The sequence below is a fragment of the Urocitellus parryii genome, chromosome 9 (genome assembly GCF_045843805.1).
Source record: "Urocitellus parryii isolate mUroPar1 chromosome 9, mUroPar1.hap1, whole genome shotgun sequence".
Classification (NCBI taxonomy): Eukaryota; Metazoa; Chordata; class Mammalia; order Rodentia; family Sciuridae; genus Urocitellus; species Urocitellus parryii.
This window is the reverse complement of record NC_135539.1, coordinates 47,502,087-47,520,015: the sequence shown is the minus strand read 5'-3', so window position 1 is coordinate 47,520,015 and position 17,929 is coordinate 47,502,087. Positions and strand designations below refer to the sequence as shown.

The 17,929-nt window shown below is 35.9% G+C and overlaps 1 protein-coding gene across 3 annotated transcripts in view; it reads right to left on the bottom strand.

The window, feature by feature from the left end:
• Positions 1-5,479: 5,479 nt before the first annotated feature.
• Hspa14 (heat shock protein family A (Hsp70) member 14) overlaps positions 5,480-17,929 on the bottom strand; it is a 37,133-nt gene continuing 24,683 nt past the window's right edge. For 2 of the 3 annotated variants that reach the window (XM_026410263.2, XM_026410264.2), the window contains exons 10-13: positions 8,567-8,779; positions 7,909-8,082; positions 6,331-6,401; positions 5,480-5,774 (exon numbers count right to left, since the gene is read on the bottom strand). In XM_026410263.2, the coding sequence (XP_026266048.2) occupies positions 5,696-5,774; positions 6,331-6,401; positions 7,909-8,082; positions 8,567-8,779 (537 nt within the window). In that variant the 3' untranslated portion in view covers positions 5,480-5,695. The remainder of the gene's footprint in view (positions 5,775-6,330; positions 6,402-7,908; positions 8,083-8,566; positions 8,780-17,929) is intronic. The other variant, XM_026410262.2, reaches the window with a different exon arrangement.

Sequence of the window (17,929 nt, the reverse complement as noted above, 5' to 3'; positions counted from 1 at the left end):
TCCTCTCCTTCCCAAGGCCTTCTTTCCCTCTGCCCTCCCCAGTTGTACTCAGTGCCCCTCCTGTGATCTCATAGCAGACCATGAGCACGCATCACTACTCAACCTCTTTCTTGGTCCTCCTTTTTTCCACAGAATTCTCTGCTGTCCCCTTTTCAGCTAGCCTTCCTCTACCCAACCCAAACATTAGGCATTCCCAGGACTTGGCTGTGGGACCACATTTCTCTTAAAGCTGGCAGAGAAATCTTACACTGGCTGGTTGAAACATCATTTTTATGCTTCAGATTCCCAACTTCTAGTCTCTAGCGCTGAGCTCTGCCCTCACTTCCAGACTTGAATATCCACAATGCTTAATGGACATGTCCACTCAGGTGTGACATAAATTTCAAATTGAATACATTCCATTTGAAATTATTTTTACTGCCATAGCTCATTACCTCTACTCCAGGCTCCACAGGGTTTCTTATAGCAATTCATTGGCACCACTGTTATTCAGGTATTGTTAAACTAATCTAGGTGTCATCTTGATTCACTCCCTCCTCACTCTCCAAATCACAGTTGTACCTTGACTTACGATCAGGTTATATCTCAATAAACCCATTGTAAATTGAAAACGTATTAAGTAAAAAATGCATTCAATACACTTAAGCTACCAAACACCATGGTTTAGCAACACAGCACACTGTAGTTTACCCTCATGATCTTATGGCTCACTGGGAGCTGTTAGGTCCCACTGTTGCCAGAGTCATGAAAAGTATTATATACCTATCACTAGCTTAGGAAAAGATCAAAATTCAAAATTTGAAGTAGGATAGGGTTTCTACTGAATAAGTATCACTTTCACACTCTTGTAAAAATGAAAACTTGTCATTAGAACCATCATAAGTCAGGAAGTGTCTATAATCCCATTAGCAAGTTGAGTCAATGCTATCTCCACAGTACCCACCTAATGCCCTGAGCAGAAGTCCTTTAAAATCCAAACTGGCGGCCTGGGGATGTGGCTCAAGCAGTAGCGCGCTTGCCTGGCATGCGTGCGGCCTGGGTTCGATCCTCAGCACCACATACCAACAAAGATGTTGTGTCCGCCGAGAACTAAAAAATAAATATTAAAAAATTCAAAAAAAAAAAAATCCAAACTGGCTTCTGTTCAACTAAGCTCCCCTCCCAATCCACTTTACATCCAGTGAAAAGTGATCTGAAACAAAGTGGAAAATGCCCTTTCTTACTTTAAAGACTTTCCAACACAACTAGAATAAAACTCTAACTTCTGGTGGCCTCAGGGCCTCCTATGATTGGAACTGGTTCTCTAACCTTACTTTGTTCCACTCTCCCCTTAGTTTCTCTGGGACACCCCTGTACATACTCACTACTCGTTCAGAAATCTTTCTTTGTGCGTCTCCTGTTCTATGCACCTGCTTGGTTCTGGGAATGTAGCAGTGGACATAAAAGGTAAACACTGGGGCTGGGGTTGTGGCTCAGTGGTAGCATGCTCGCCTAGCATGCGTGGGGCACTGGGTTTGATCCTCAGCACCACATAAATGTAAAATATATTGTGTCTACCTAAAACTAAAAAATAAATATTAAAAAAAAGGTAAACACTGTCTTTTTGGAGCCTGTTTCCTAGTGGGAGGGGCAGATAATAAACAAGTAAATAAATAATTTAAGTCATCTCAAAATTACTTCCTAGTTTAAGGTATACTTTTCTCCTCTTCTTCACATCTTCTTATCACTTGGGTTTCAGTCACTTCTCCAGAAGGGCCTCCTATGTTCACCCTATTTGACATAGCACTTCATCTCTAGATACTTAAAAGCACTTATCAAAATCTGTAATTATCTTGTAATTAATTATCTGTAATTATCTAATTATCTTTTTTTGTTCTTTATAAATTTTAGTAAAACTTTACAGAATTAAGGTTGGGGGTGTACCCTAGAGGTACAACAAATTGCCTAGTATGTGTGAAGCCCTGTGTTCCATATCCAACACCAAAAAAAAAAAAAAAATACAGAATGAATATATTGTAGTATTTTGTAAATCAAGTTTCCTTTGTTTCCCTAGTCTTGAATCTCCTTAATTCCAGGGCAGAGTAGGTATTTTCTCTTTAATATTCACCACCGTGTCTACTATCTAGAAAAACCATTTTTTAAGGTATGGTAGGAAGATCCAGGAGGCTTATGAGCTCAAAAGTTGTCACCCACCACATAACAATCAACCACAGCCACAATGTTGTTCTGGTTATTTTAATATATTTTTTTAGTTGTCAATGATCTTTATTTTGTTTATGCGACACTGACAATCTAATCCAGTGTGTCATACATACTAGACACTCTACCATTAAGCCACAACAACCCCAGCCTGCCTGTGTGATTGTTTAACTCAGTGACATTGTAGCCGTTTCATTTGTGTAAGTACTCTATGATATTCACAAAATGACAAATTGCCAAAGAATTTCTGAGAATGTGTCCTTATCAAAGTGACACATAACTATTTTCATAATGATACCAATGTGTTATCTGACTTTTTTATTTTCTTTCTCTCGTAAGTATACAGTGGAGTTTTCCAGAGTTTACACAAATTGGATATTGCAAAATACTGATGGAAGAAAGCAAATATCAGAATATAACTATCTTCTATTAAACCAGACATTAAAGAGATTTGAAAAAATATAGACCACCACTGTTGCCACTACTTTTTAGATAGGTATTTTTCATTAAAATGTTATTCATGTTAACAGTTAAGGAAGGGGAGGGGGGGCTACTATGAATCGAACCTAGGGGCCCTTTACTACATACAACCCCAGGGTCTAAGTTGCTGTGGCTGGCTGTGAACTTGAGATCCTCTGGTCTCAGTCTCTTGAGTGGTAAGGATCACAGGTGTGCTGCCATCACCCTGGCAAGAGTTAACCTTTTTATTTAAATAATGGGTTTATATTTCTATATGACAGATAAGTGTATATATAGTTATGTAACTATACATACGTATACGTTTATAAAATATCTTTCCATATCTCTCAGTGTATTATAAATAAAAGTTCAAAAACTCAGAATCTCAGTAAATTTTCTTTTCTTTCTTTTTTTTTTTTTAAATATATATTTATTTATTTTTTTTAGTTTTCTGCAGACACAACATCTTTGTTTGTATGTGGTGCTGAGGATCGAACCCGGGCTGCACGCTTGCCAGGCGAGCACGCTACCGCTTGAGCCACATCCCCAGCCCTCTTTTCTTTCTTTTTAATTTTTTTTTTCAGATGAGGTCTTTCTATATTGCCCAGGCTGGTCCCAAACTCGTGGCCACAAACGGTTCTCCCTCTCAGTCACCTAAGTAGCTGGGACTATACGTGCAAGCCACAATATGCCTGAACTCAAAAATGTTTAAGTGTAAAAGTTTCTGGGACCAAAATATTTGAGACTCTTCGTAAATCCCAGCTATAAAGGAATAGAGAAGGAAATCAGAAGCATCTGAGAGTCACATACCTGTGTCTTCAAGAGAAAAGTGCCAAATTACCCTGCTGTCCCAATTTCTTTTTCATAAAAACCACTTTAAAACATGATTTTGGGTGATCCATACTCTTTCAAATTAGTAAATGTTCTCTGAGATCAGATTAAAACAGTACGATGAACAATGGATTAAAAATGTGAATTTAAGTAAAGTAATGCATTTAATATACTTAAGATTAGTCAAGAAAAATTAAGTTTAAAATATCAGTGTGTGAATATTAATTCAAAATTCACCATTTATTTACTATGAGACATTGAATAATTTCTTTAAATCGATTTCAGATCTAGAAAACAAATAACATTCCCCATATTACTCTCTACAAATTATGAAGCTATGGCAAGATCAAAATTTTAAATGAGATTATTAAAGCAAGTAAATCACAGTATATGCAGTGTGTAAATGTTACCGTGGTGACTCATTGTCACTTTAGATGTCTGTAGAACTTGTTTTGTTCTCTGATACTTTATTAGGAATTCTTACATATGTAAAAGCTGCCAGCTCATAATGGAACATTTTGTGGCCTTCTTTTATGGAGTGAATATTTTGTGTTCCCTATCTCAAAATCAAATGTTGAAATCCAGATCCCTATGTATTGGCATTAGGAAGCAGGCCTTTGGGAGCTGTTTTGGTCACGCTGGGTAGAATCCTCATGAATGGGGTTAGCATTGTAGGAGATCTTGGGAATTCTCTTGCCTTCTGTACTTCATGTTTGGGTATGAGATGTCAGTGGTTTGCAACCAAAAATGAAACCCTCCCTAGAACTCGAAGATGCAAGCACCCTAACCTCAGACTTCCATACTCCAGAACGTGAGAAATAATTTTCTGCTGCTCCTAGGCCACCCAGTCTAGGGTTATGCTATGGATTATAGCAGCTCATATCACAACAACTCCCAACATCTTCACCATTATAGTTAGTTCTCTCCTCCAGACATCAGACATGCAAACAGGCAACATTATAATTAGACATAAACTTTTGCTGACAAGTGTTCAAGTATTTAAATATATATGACAAAGCAGAGATAAATGGGAAATTCATGGGTGGTGGAATATGCTTTCCATTCTAGTTTTTAATATTAATTTTGTAATAAATACATATCAATACATTTTTACAGAGAGAAAAGTTAAAGCTATTTTTACCTTAAAGTTTTTTTAAAAACCATTAGAAAATTTAGTTGGCATATCTTTTACAAATTCAGAATAAAAAATTATCACCTGAAGTGCAAGGAAATTTGACAGTATTTCATAATGCGTCAGAATACTTAATAACAATTAGAAAGTTGACATGTCTGGAGGGACAAGTCAAGTCAGAAACAGTGGTATTCCTGTCCTTTTCTACTGTATGCCTAAGCCATAAAATATGCAAAAGATGCATTTACTGACTTAATGCATTTACATTAAGATGAAATATCAAAAACGTGATATTAATATTTTAATTTCAGAAGAAAAAGATGTTTGTTGGAGGGGAAAAAATTAACAAATTGTAACAAAGGAAGATAAAAACCCTCCCCATATTTCTCTCTATCAAAGCTACAATATTTGGTCTTTAGCCTTCTAGACTTCTTTTCTATGTATGTATGCATGTGTGGTGTACGTGTACACACACACTGCACATTGATACACAACTGTTGAGTTTACTTTTTTTTAACAAAAGTGATAACTTGCAAGGCCCTGGATTTGATATTCAGTACTGTTTAAAAAAAAAAAAAAACACCATAACAACAAAACAGCCTCAACATTATTACTTATTGGTGCTGGAGATGAACTCAAGATCTCATGAGCTGTACCAATGTACTATGTGCCCATATTGGTATCTTAACTTTGCATATGTTTCTTCAATTTTTTCAATTAATATAAAGGACTTTTAATTGTTCTCTTAATTATCTATCAAAAATCAATAAAACCCTTTTAAATTTAGAAGTTATAGAAGTATAAAAATTTTTAAAACATCATGTAAAATTTCCAATAAAATTTCCTTCAACCAATTTAGTTTAATTATAAAGAGCTTCATAATCAAAAATCCTCTATTTACCACGAATACTAGCTGATCTTCCATGAAAAATAAAAAAGACTGCAACCATATTTTAATTTAATAAACACGACATATGTTTATTGGAAAAGTATTTTAATATAAACATTGCTTATACACAAAACCAAGTAATATTGATATTCTAGTTCTAAAAAAGGCTTGGGTTATCTAAAACACTAAGATGCAACCTCAATAGTGATTGCTTCACATTTTCCAGTCTCTTGATCTGTGCATGTCACATGTAAAGATCCATCCCTAAACAAACAAAAAAATGAATAATATTTTAAAATCTCATTTTATAAAAACAGAAAGTCCTTAAGAAGTTCCTTGAGGACTTGGAGTAAACAAGACTTAATTTAAATTTTTGAAAGAGGATTATTAAGAATAAACACAATTTTAGTGTCTTCAGCTAAATTTAATTAGTAATTTCTTTCCTAGAGCTTTACTATAGCAATAATGGAACATACTTATCCATTCATATGGCAAAGAATGTCAAGATATAAACCTTAAAAAATTACATTGAAAACTGAAAAAAATTATATCTCCAATTACCACAGATTAAATATTTAGACTGACTATACTTAAAGAATTCATAAAATATTTATAATGCAAACCAATGTCTTGAGATAAGCTCTTCTCTGTAAAATACACTTAAGTCCAAGGTGAAAAATTTGATTAACTGACAAAATCTTTCTAAGTTTTTAATAATGATTTGCCTAGAATGACAATGGTTGAAAAATCAATAAACTCACAAAAGGGGTCAAGTTTCAAAATGAATTGTCTTAACATTAGAATAAATCTAATTTTGTACCTTTTCATAGTAAGAACAGCTAATATATCACGTAATCCATTCTCTTTTTTATCTAAATCCTGGAGTACAACCTGTTTATGCAAAAATAAGACAAAGATAATTCAAAACTTTGACATATTAATGAACTGATGCACCAATTATTACAAAGGACAAATTTTACTTTTTACTGAAACAAATCTTTCAAAATAAGGCAGTTTCCAATTCTCCTAACATTTTTTTTTAGTTATTGGTGGACACAACATCTTTGTTGTATGTGGTGCTGAGGATCGAACCTGGGCCGCACACATGCCAGACGAGCACGCTACTGCTTGTGCCACATCCCTAGCCCTCTCCTAATATTTAAACAGAATTCAAAGAATAACAGTTAAGCTTTATTACTGGAAATATCTACTTCAGATGGAGGACATATAAGACACCTAATGTATTTGTCCCTCTTTAGTATCTAGATTAAAATGACTGTTTATAAGAAGTAGTTTATCTCAGAAAATACAGAGTACTATTTTTAAAAAAATTTTTTTAGTTGTAGATGGACACAATATCTTTATTTATTTATTTTTTATGTGTTGCTGAGAATTGAACCCAGTGCCCCATGCTTGCAAGGCAAGTGCTCTGCCACTGAGCTACTTGTCAGACTTTGTCAAGATCAAGTATAATGACCAAAGTAAGTCACTACCTTGTTTTACTCATTTGTAAAAAGAAAAGATTAGAACAGGTGGAAATACTGAAAGATTATCTTCCAGGTTCAGTGCTACTAACCAACACTTCTCCATCTAGCATCTTTAAGTTAGATAGTGACAGCAGCTGTGGAGTCTCCAGTTGATTGTGAAAGGAAAGATAAGGAGTGAGAGAGTGCCCCTAAGGGGGATACTAAAAAGTATCATCAGAGATTAGAGATCTAGTTTATATGAAAGTGCTTCTATCTACACAGCAGAATTATCAGAGGAGCTTTGAAAACTTTACCAGCAGGTGCCAAATTGGTAAGTCTGAGGTGCAGCCCAGGTATGGTATACATACTTTTTTCATTATTTATTTATTTATTTAGTACCAGGAAGTGAACCCAGGAGCACTTACCACTCAGACACATCCCCAATTCCTGTATCTTTTATTTTAAGACAGGGTTTCACTAAGTTGCTGAGGCTAAGGCTGGCTTTGAACTTGCGATCTTCCTGCCTCAGCCTCCTAAATTGCTGGGATTACAAGAGTGGTGCACTTTGTAACCATAGGACAAAGAACACCTAACACTTGTTTATGAATGGATTGCCAGGTGCAGTGAGCAAGCAAAAAAGTGTTCTGTTCCTCTTCTAGTACCTAATACCAAGGTGATCTAAGATCATGAACAGAGAAGCAGTAAAAATACAAACTGCATTTTGTTTTTATTTTTCCATACTTTTTCAAATTAAAATCACTATTTCTTCCTTCATCTAAAAATCAGTTAAGTAGAAGCAATTCATTCATAAACAAGGGTTAGATATCCTATGTAATTTTTGTATTAATTGAGATATTAAACTGAATCTAATACTGAAGGAAAAGCCGAACAGTTGCATATGACTAAGTCACAGTCTAATTTTATGTATTCACCTGGGCAAACTTAGATTCCTCTTTTGCACAGTTCTTCCCCTCAGACTCATAGAGTTCCAGGCATACAGAAGATATATCTCCAGGGGCTTGTAATGTGTGTTGTCTTCGAGCTGGCAAAGGAGTCCCTGATGGAAAGAGTACTGTGAATCTGTTGGCTCCTGACTCATCCACTCCCTGTAAGAAAGAAAATAAGATGCATACCTTTTGATATTTTTCTTTATGATGAGAAAAATATAAATTAATTCCATCCCACTGTGTTTAAAAAATACACTGAAATATTAGAAGCTTGGGGCTGGGGTTGTGGCTCAGTGGTAGAGAGTGTGCCTAGCATGTTCGAGGCCCTGGGTTCTATCCTCAGCACCACATAAAAACAAACAAATAAATAAATAAGATAAAAGCATTGTGTCCAACTACAATTGAAAAATAAATATTAAAAAAAAATAATTATTAGAAGCTTATGATTATTTCACTTTCCAAAGAAATCAACTGCTAGATAAATATTAAACTAAAAGAATATAAGAAACTTATTAAAAATAAAACTATAAACCTAAATTTAAAATCTTTACCTGTATAACAAAGTTTTATCGTAAAAACATGGTATATATGAAAACTTATGTTGATTAATTTGTGTGACAATGCACAGAAAAGCTACACATACCTTAACTAAAATATCTTTGGCTGAACACTCTATCATTAGAGAGTCCTCCATTAATACATTTTCTTTCCCAATAAGAATTCCTGCTTCTATAGCTGCACCAATAGGGATGACCTCATCAGGAGGGATAGAATTGAGAAGGTCAACAGCTGGGAAAAGATCTTTAATCAGTTGCTGTAGCCTTGGCATTCGAGAAGCCCCTCCACAAAGGATGATCTAGAAAAAGAAAATAATTTTCAATTCTTTACTTTTACAAGAATGACTGTTTCTCAAAATCAAATGAATTGGGCTGAGCCATCATAACCATACCTAATTTAAAAATCATATATTTAACATACTGTCATGCTTAATATATATAAATATCTAAATCTAACATTTCATATATAATTAACATTCTTTACTCAAAAAAATTTTAAACGACGAAATCCAAATACATAAAATACAGTTCAGCAATATATGTGATTCATGATTAATACTGTGCACCTGAGGCTTAACAACAAATAGTCATTTGAATAAGATATATTAATATTTTGTACTGTTCCAACATCTTTAAAGAAATGTATGAATAAATACGACATCATTCTTGTGACAAAATAAATAGTGCTATGCTATCTGACTTCACCATGGAAAAATATTGTCTTAAGGAAAAAAAGAGATGCTTTGTATTTTTACAAAACTACATTTTAAGCTCTTAGTTCTATCTGATTAAATTTATTTCTGAAGAACTTAATGTAAAACTGCTCCTTATAAATCACCTACATTCCCCACTCATTCAGCACTTATGAATCCAATTCGGAATATTGAATGAATGAATGAATACCCAGGTAGGGAAATCATCAATAAACACTTCTTATATTATAGTCTTAATGGTCTCAAAGTCCAATGTGTAGCAGAGAAGAACAACTGATGAAAACTAGGACTCATTAACATGTCATGTGGAATAAGGGATACCACATTAATCTTCAGGTGAGGGATAATTAACATCAGCTGAAATATTAAAAAAAAAAAAAGTATGTTTGCCTTGGCAAGAAACCTCAAAAAGTCTGTTTTGTAGGTTAAAAAAAAAAAAAGTCCTTCTTAATATTTTAGGACCCCAAGTAAATACCATGAGAATAAAAAAATATGGCTTTGCAAATTTCTCAAATTCAACATCCAAAAGCTATATTAACAAAACGTTAGCACTATAATTTTTTTTTTAAATGACCAAGGAAATTTTGGGGTTTTGGGTTTTTTTGGGGAGGGGGATGAAAAGTGTGATACTCTTAATGTTAACCGTAACCAATAAGTTTTAATGTAAATAAATTATTTAAGCATTTAGTCTACAATATGAGATTTCTTCTGAAAATTTAAATTTTAATAGAAAACATGAATTTCAGATATACTTAACTATTCTTATCAAAGGCTTTTCAAATACAATTTCTTCAATATTTCATAAAATAAAACTGAGGTTTTAAAAAAAAACCTGGGCATAGTGACACATCCCTGTCTCAGTGGCTTAGGAGACTGAGGCAGGAGGATCACAAGTTCAGAGTCAGCCTCAGCAACTTAGCAAGGCTCTAAGCAACTGAGCAAGACCCTGTCTCAAAATACAAAAATAAGGGCTGGAGTTGCAGCTCAATGGTACAGTGCTTGCCTAACACACATGTGAGGCCCTGAGTTTGATTCTCAGCACCACATAATAATAAATAAATAAAATAAAGGTGTCATGTCCATCTACAACAACAAAAAAATAAAATATAAAAAAATAAAAAGGGCTGGGGGTGTGGCTCAGTGGTTAAACACTCCTGGGTTCAATCCCAGTACCAAAAAAAAAAAAAAAAAAAAAAATCAAACCACCTGTATTACTCTGCTCAAAATGCCTTTAACAGCATACCAAAGACTGGATGGCTTAAACAATAGACATTTCGTAGTACAAGATCAAGGCAAGGTAAGTTTCATTTTGAATATTTCACTTGGCTTGTTTGTGGCCACCATGATTTCTTTTTTGTTTCCCAAGGGAGAGAGAGAAAGGAAGAGAAAGAACCAGCTCTCTGGTTGTCCCTTCATATAAGGACAAACAATTCCATTGGAATAGGGCCCTCACCATGACCACATATGACCTTAACTTCTTCTTTAAAGGTACCATCTCCAAAAGGAGATGAGCTGAGGACTAAGGCTTCAACATATGAGTTTTGGGGTGGGGTGGGCAGGACTTAACTAATTGGAAATTATAAAACTGGAAGATAAAAAACAAAGAGATAAAAAAACACAGTACTGTACTCTTATAATTCCATAAACTTGGGAGGCTGAGGCAGTGGGATCACAAGTTTGAGGCCAGCTTTACTAACTCAGTGAAGTCCTAAGTACTTAGTGAAACTTATCTCAAAAAGAGGTGGGGATGTAGCTCAGTGGTAAAATAGCCCTGGGTTCAAGCTCTGGTACCAAAAAAAAGAAAAAAAAAAGGAAAATAACAATTATCAGAGGTTATTCTGGTTATTCTTAAAATAAAGAAAATGCAAATGAAAGACATCACTAGCCTCAGGCATGAAAGTGAATTCAGTTTTGGGGTGTAGAAAGAAAAAAACTGCCAGGAACTACCAACTCAACTGGGTATAAAAGGGTTAAAATACAATTGCCTGATAATGGAGGTCATGTTTTAAATTTCAAGTTAAAAAAAATGCAAAAAGGGGAAAAAAAGAAAAGTAAAAGTGTGGATGTTTTGGCTTCGAGGTATTGAGTAAAAAAAAAAAAAATCATATATTATACAATTTTGTCATTCTAAGTAAGTTCAAGCACTTGAATCAAAATGGATTAAACCCCCTATTTCTTTGAGGGTTTCATATGACTTTTTTTCTAAAGAGAGAGAGCAGAAAGAGGGAAGCATAGTCTCTGCATATAGTGTCATGTCCTTAGAAGAGGCTGAACATTGATGCACAGATCACGATATATGTGTAGAAGAGAGAGGGGGAGAGAAAACATTAGAAAAGGACCAAGCCCAGGTTACAGTCTCCTTGAGGCTCAGCCATATGCCTCTGACTGTCCAGATGTGGCAGACTTGGGACCAACTGTTGAGTAGATGGATCAAAAAAAGCCACTGATAGCTCCTCATCCAGGGATGAGGGCATGCACAGGAGTTGAGCAATTCCAGCACATTCTTAGAATACAGTAATTAAAAAGCGGAGCCCCACCACCACCACAGGACAACTATTCTTTGAACCATATGTTAAAAGGGGCCATTTTGTTCAGACAATATGGATAAGATAGACTTCTAAAACGGGTCATCTAATTCTTTTTTGCTAACTTAGCATAAATTTTGTGAAAATAAGAAATTATCACAGAAATTAAAATAACAAAATAATTCCTCATAACCAAGTAACATCCATCCCAGGAATACAACCTTACAAAATCATTAATAATTCATTGCATAGCTTTAAGACAAATGGGAAGAAAACCATGTATTTTGGTGTCCAAAAATACCTTTGTAAAAACTCTATACCTATTTCATATTAAAATTCTTTTAAAAATAGGAAAAAAGGAAATGTCCTTCCCACCCACCTCCAACCCTTATTGGGAATAGAACTCCAAGGTACTTTACCCCTAAGCTACATCCCCATACCCTTTTATTTTTTTGAGACAGGTTCTCAATAAGTTGTTGAGACTGGCCATGGACTTTTGATACTCCTGCCTTGGCCTGGCTGGCATTACAGGCATGTGTCACCATGCTCACCAGGAAATTCTATCTTCATTAGATAAAGAAAATCCATTTCAAAATGGTTACCAGGAATCATATTTGCTGGTAAAAGATTAGTAGCATGTCCTTAATAAAAAGAACAAAAGGAGTATGTCCAGTATCAACAAAAGTACTTACATTCTGATCACAGTGATTAAATATAAAACAGAAATAAAGTCAACAAAATGGAGAGAGAGAAGCATTATCACTTAAAGATACAATCTTTCCTGACACCCCTAGCCTACCACATGTTCCTGCTGCCCTTATAATGGCAGCTTCTAAAGACAGACTCCAATACTTATTATCTCCACAGGATACCTTCTATTCTATAGTAAACTCACATTAGGAAGGCATTTATCTGCACAGATCTACTACAACTGCTCTTATACTTAGTCATCCCACATTGCCAAGCCCAATAATCAACCACCAGGTCTCACCTGCCTGCACAGAATAGTTGCTCTTTCCCTCCCTTACTTGCTGATTCTTCCCTAGTAGACTGGTCCTAAATCCCCTGTGCTGATTCTCTTCTATCAACTAATCTCAGGCCTGGGGCTTGGTCTTGGGGTCTCTCCTCTAAAGTGGTTCTGTGCTTGGTGTGCAGGTGATCTCATTCTGCTTGGTGGCTCTAAGTAGCATGTGCTGACAAACACATATCTCAAGCCCAGACCTCTTTCCCTAAATACAGACTACAATGTACTCTTCAAGCTGTTGCCCAGGTTCTTCTGGTGGTGTACTCCCTACTTCCTTGCCAGGTTCAGCAATCCCCACTCTCCCTATTCAGTTATTCTCTTCCACCCACACTACCTCCTGCTGCTCCTTAAACCCACCATGCATGCTCCCAACCTGCTGTTCCTCTGCCTGGGACACTGACAGACATTCACATGGCTTGTTCTGGGAATCTGATCTGAAAATAATACACTTTGTCACTAGGTAGGGCCTTATCCTACTTTATCTTTCTTATCAAAACTGGAGGCATTATTTTCTCAGCTGTTTATTTATTAACTTTATATCCTTAGTATAATATCAGTTCTAAAAGGGCAATGATTTTGTTACATTTACTACTGTATCCCAGGTGTCCAGAACCTGTCTAGCATAAAATAAGTATGCTTAATATTGTGGGTTAATTAGTAAATAAATTTGGATGTATGCCCAGAAAATTCAGAAGGTTTCATTAAAAATCATCAATCCAAAGAGTTCACAAAATGGCAAAATGGAAGATAAAGAAAACAAACAGGTATCCCATTTATCAGCAAAAACAAATTACAAAATAAAATTATAAAAAACATATTCGTAATACCAATAAATTCCACAGAAGTCTTAACAAAAAGACTTTTCTTAATAATTAATATTAAGAAAACACAAAGTTTAAAAAAATATTTTGTAAGATTTGAATAGAAAGGGATACCAACTTTGTGGTTAGGAAAACTAGATACTGTATAGTTGTTATATTATCCCAAAATTATTTTACAGACTTTATGCAACTGTACCACAATGAGATTTTACATAAAAAGTTGAAAAAGTAATTCTAAAGCACTTTCAAAATAAAGATGTACAAATAGCGAATTTAAAAATGAAAATAATAATAATGAAGGTTCACATCTACTCAAAAAGTAAACTGCTTTTTGGTGAGCAATTTGATAACAAATATTAAAAGTCTTAACATCTGGAATTTTACGCTAGCTAAATTTTAATTCAAGGAAATTAGTATGATCACAAAGTTGCAAAGACTGCCATTTATAAAATATAAAACTAAAATAACCTACATAGCTAATATAAAGAATTAGTTTTTAAACTATGGTACATCAATGCAACAAAATCCTATGGAGCTATTAAAATTGCAGTTGTAGAATCTGGGAGCTTTGTCGTAAAATGCAGGGTTTAACCACATCCATTTTTCTATGCACCCTTCCATAAGCCTACTAATCTGACAGTAAGAAGGTATAAAAGTAGAAGGGCAAAGTAAGAAAGAGCTTGAGTTAAAGATTTCAACAAATTTTGGAAGCTGGAAGGGAAGAGGTAATTATTTTAAAGCAGATGAACTTGAAAATAACCTGAGAGAAGTAGGGTGGTTTGACTCAGCATTGCAGAATGAACTGGTGCTCAGAAGTACCCACCAAAACCAAGGGCAAGGCACAGAATCAAACACAGGGCTGGGGTTGTTTTCACATGCAGTGATTGGACCCATAAGACCTTTCCTTTGACCCAGAAAGTGGCTACAGCATATTATTCCATAGTTATGGGAACTTAGAAACAAATGTACAGCAGCTAGCAGGGGAGTCACAAGGTGCTGAAAACATGGGGAAGAAGGGAAAGTGCATATTCAAAAAAGAAAGAACCCTAATGCTCTCTGTCCTCAGGCCAGAAATCAAACCCATTCTTCTGAAGCAAGAGAACAGAGGATTCCTTCTGGAAAAAAAAACAATTGTTCCTAAGACTACATCTATAAATACTAAAACTAGCCAGCAATGGGCACAAGCATCAAGAACACAACTTCTAGAGGCAGACTGCCTGAATCCCAGTCCTGACATGCCAGCCTTATAGCTGTGAGCTAACTGCTTAGCCTTTGGGGAAACCTAGTTTCCTCATCTGAAAATGCAGATAACTATTTCCTACATCCTGGTGCTTTTGTGAAGATTAAATGTTTTAGTGCATGTGAAGCTCAATCACTCATTACCCCTATGCTGTAAGAGGATTATCCATCTCTGCCTATTACCTGACTTTGTAGGTAGGGGATACTTCCTGGCCTGGCTGTCAGGCCTAGCCATGAATTGAATATGAACGCACTGTCATACATATCTAAAGAAAAGCATTAAAAATAGTAATGTGTTCTTAAGTGTTATCCCTCCTGCCCTTTCCCATGAGAATTTTGTGTCCCAGATAGCTGCTCCTATATCCTAGGGCTGAGATTAAGCAGCAAAGGGAACAGAACCATGGCAGCAGACTTCCAGTCACCTGCCACACTGCCGACATGCAACCTAAGTGAGGAAAAAAAAAAGTTTGTTCTAGAAAACCACAGAAAATTGAGGGCTGTTTAGTTACTATAGCAAAGTAAACAAACTAAAGACACAATTTCATGTTTTTAAATTTTCAAAAGCTTGTTTTTAGGAGATGGAATCTTTAACAATGTTCTTAGTCCTGGAAAGACAACTGACACTAATTGATCAGTATGCCCCACACTGTACTATAAATGTTATTGTTTATTCCTTGTAATAATCCTATTCAGGAGAGAGAACATGGCAGCTGGTGAGCAGGCAGCACTTTCAATACCTCCGCAGTAACGGGATCAGAGAGACCTATAAATACACCTACATGCGACCTGCTGAGGAACATCTAGCAAAATTCCGCTGAAAGGAGACCTGCCAGGAAATAGTAAGTCTGTTTGAGGGGTCAGTTTGTCTCAGGCGAGTGAATCTCTGCAACGCGGACCAGGGGCACAATCCCGCCGGCCGCCGCCGAACTGCAGCGAACATACAAACGGCCGCGGCCTGACTGGGCCTTTTCGGGCCTGGCTCTGTGAACTGCCTCAGGAGTTTTGGCGCTGCAAACAACACCCCAGCTGGTTCAGCACTGCAAACGACGACCCCCCACCCCCGCTCCTGTGAACAACTCCCGCCCACCGGGCTCTGCGAAAGGCCCCGCCCACACGGTAAACGGACAAACGCGCCCCACCCGTCCGGCTCTTCACTCAGGGTCCGAGGGAATGGCAAACAGGGAGAGTGTGCCCAGGTGTCCATGAAAACAGGGCTCACAGGAGCAGCAGACCTGGCATGTAGCCAGTATTGTGGTGAGCGTTACAGGTGAGCGGACCCGCCCAGTCGGGGAGGAAAAGCTGCTACACAGTGACAGGCTCCCGCCTACTGAGAGGAGAAGCTTAGCCCGGTGGGCACAGCTCCACCTAATGGAAGAATAGTGAATCGGACTCTAAGACCGCATTTATTAAATTTTGTTGTTGTTGTTGTTGTTGTTTTAAAAAAAATTTTTTTAAATTCATTTTATTTCATTTTTTAATTTTAATCCTCATCTCTATTATTACTATTATTTTTTTAAAAAATTCTTTTTAATTTTCTATTTTTTCTTTCTCTTTCTTCTTTTCTTCTGTCTTTCCATTTCTTTTCAATTCTCTTATTCCCCCTTCCTTGAATTCTACCTGCTTACTCTCATTCTCTTTGGTGATTTCTTCCCTTCCCTGCTAATACCTTTCCTCACAAACATCAAATAAATTTACAGGAGTAGACAGTAACTCAATAGTCAAACAGAACAAGAAGCAAAATGAGTAGTATGAAAAAGCAAGGAAGAAAAGGAGTACAAACAATGCAGGACAGCCTAAATATTCAGGACGACATAGAGTCATCAGAAAAATGGTCATATAAAGAACTCAGGGAACACCTTAGACAGATGGAATGGAACCTTAAAGAGGATACGAGACAGCAAATTCAAGCAGCGAGAGAACACATTGAGAATGAATTACATAAACAGATAAAAGAAGAAGTTAAGCATCTTTATCAGGAGATAGAGATTATAAAAAAGAATAAAACAATAATCTTAGAAATGAAGGAAATTATGAACCAAATTAAAATCTCAAATTAGAGTATCACTAATAGAGTGGAGAAAGTAGAAGACAGAACGTCCGATAATGAAGACAAAATATATCATCTTGAAAAGAGTCTAGCCAACTCAGATAGGCTGGTTAAACATCACAAGAGAAACTTACAAGAGATATGTGATAATATAAACAAACCAAATTTAAGAGTCATTGGGATAGAGGAAGGGATAGAGATTCAGACCAGGGGAATGAGTAATCTTCTAAATGAAATAATTACAGAAAACTTTCCAGAAAAAAAAAGGAAACAGATATACAAATTGTAGATGCATACAGGACACCGAGCATACAAAATCATAGTAGATCAACACCAAGACACATTGTTATGAAGATATCCAATATACAGAACAAAGAGAAAATATTAAAAGCTACAAGAGAAAAGAGAAAGATTACATTCAGGAGTAAACCAATAAGGTTAACAACGGACTTTTCAACTCAGACGCTGAAAGCGAGAAGATCCTGGAACAACGTATTTCAAACACTGAAAGACAATGGATGCCAACCAAGAATTCTGTATCCAGCAAAATTAAACTTCAGATAAGACAACGAAATAAAAATCTTTCACGATAAACAAAAAAAGAATTTGCAGCCAGAAAACCAGCATTGCAAAGTATCTTGAGCAAAACACTTCACAAGGAAGAAATGAAAAACAATAACCAAAGCCAACAGTGGGAAGTACCTCAGTAAAGACAGACAGACGGGGGAAAGCTAATCATGGAGAAACAAACGAAATTAAAAAAAAAAAAAGATAAATAATCAAACATGGCTGGAAGTACAAACCATATATCAATACTAACTCTAAACATTAATGGTTTAAACACTCCAATAAAGCGACATAGGCTGGTAACATGGATTAAAAAAACAAATCCAACAATATGCTGCCTCCAGGAGACACACCTGACTGGAAAAGATGTACACAGGCTGAAGGTGAAAGGTTGGGAAAAAATATACCACGCACAGGGTCCTCGCAAGCAAGCAGGGGTGGCCATCCTCATATCGAATAAAATCGACTTCAAGACTAAATTAATCCAAAGGGATAAGGAAGGACATTATATAC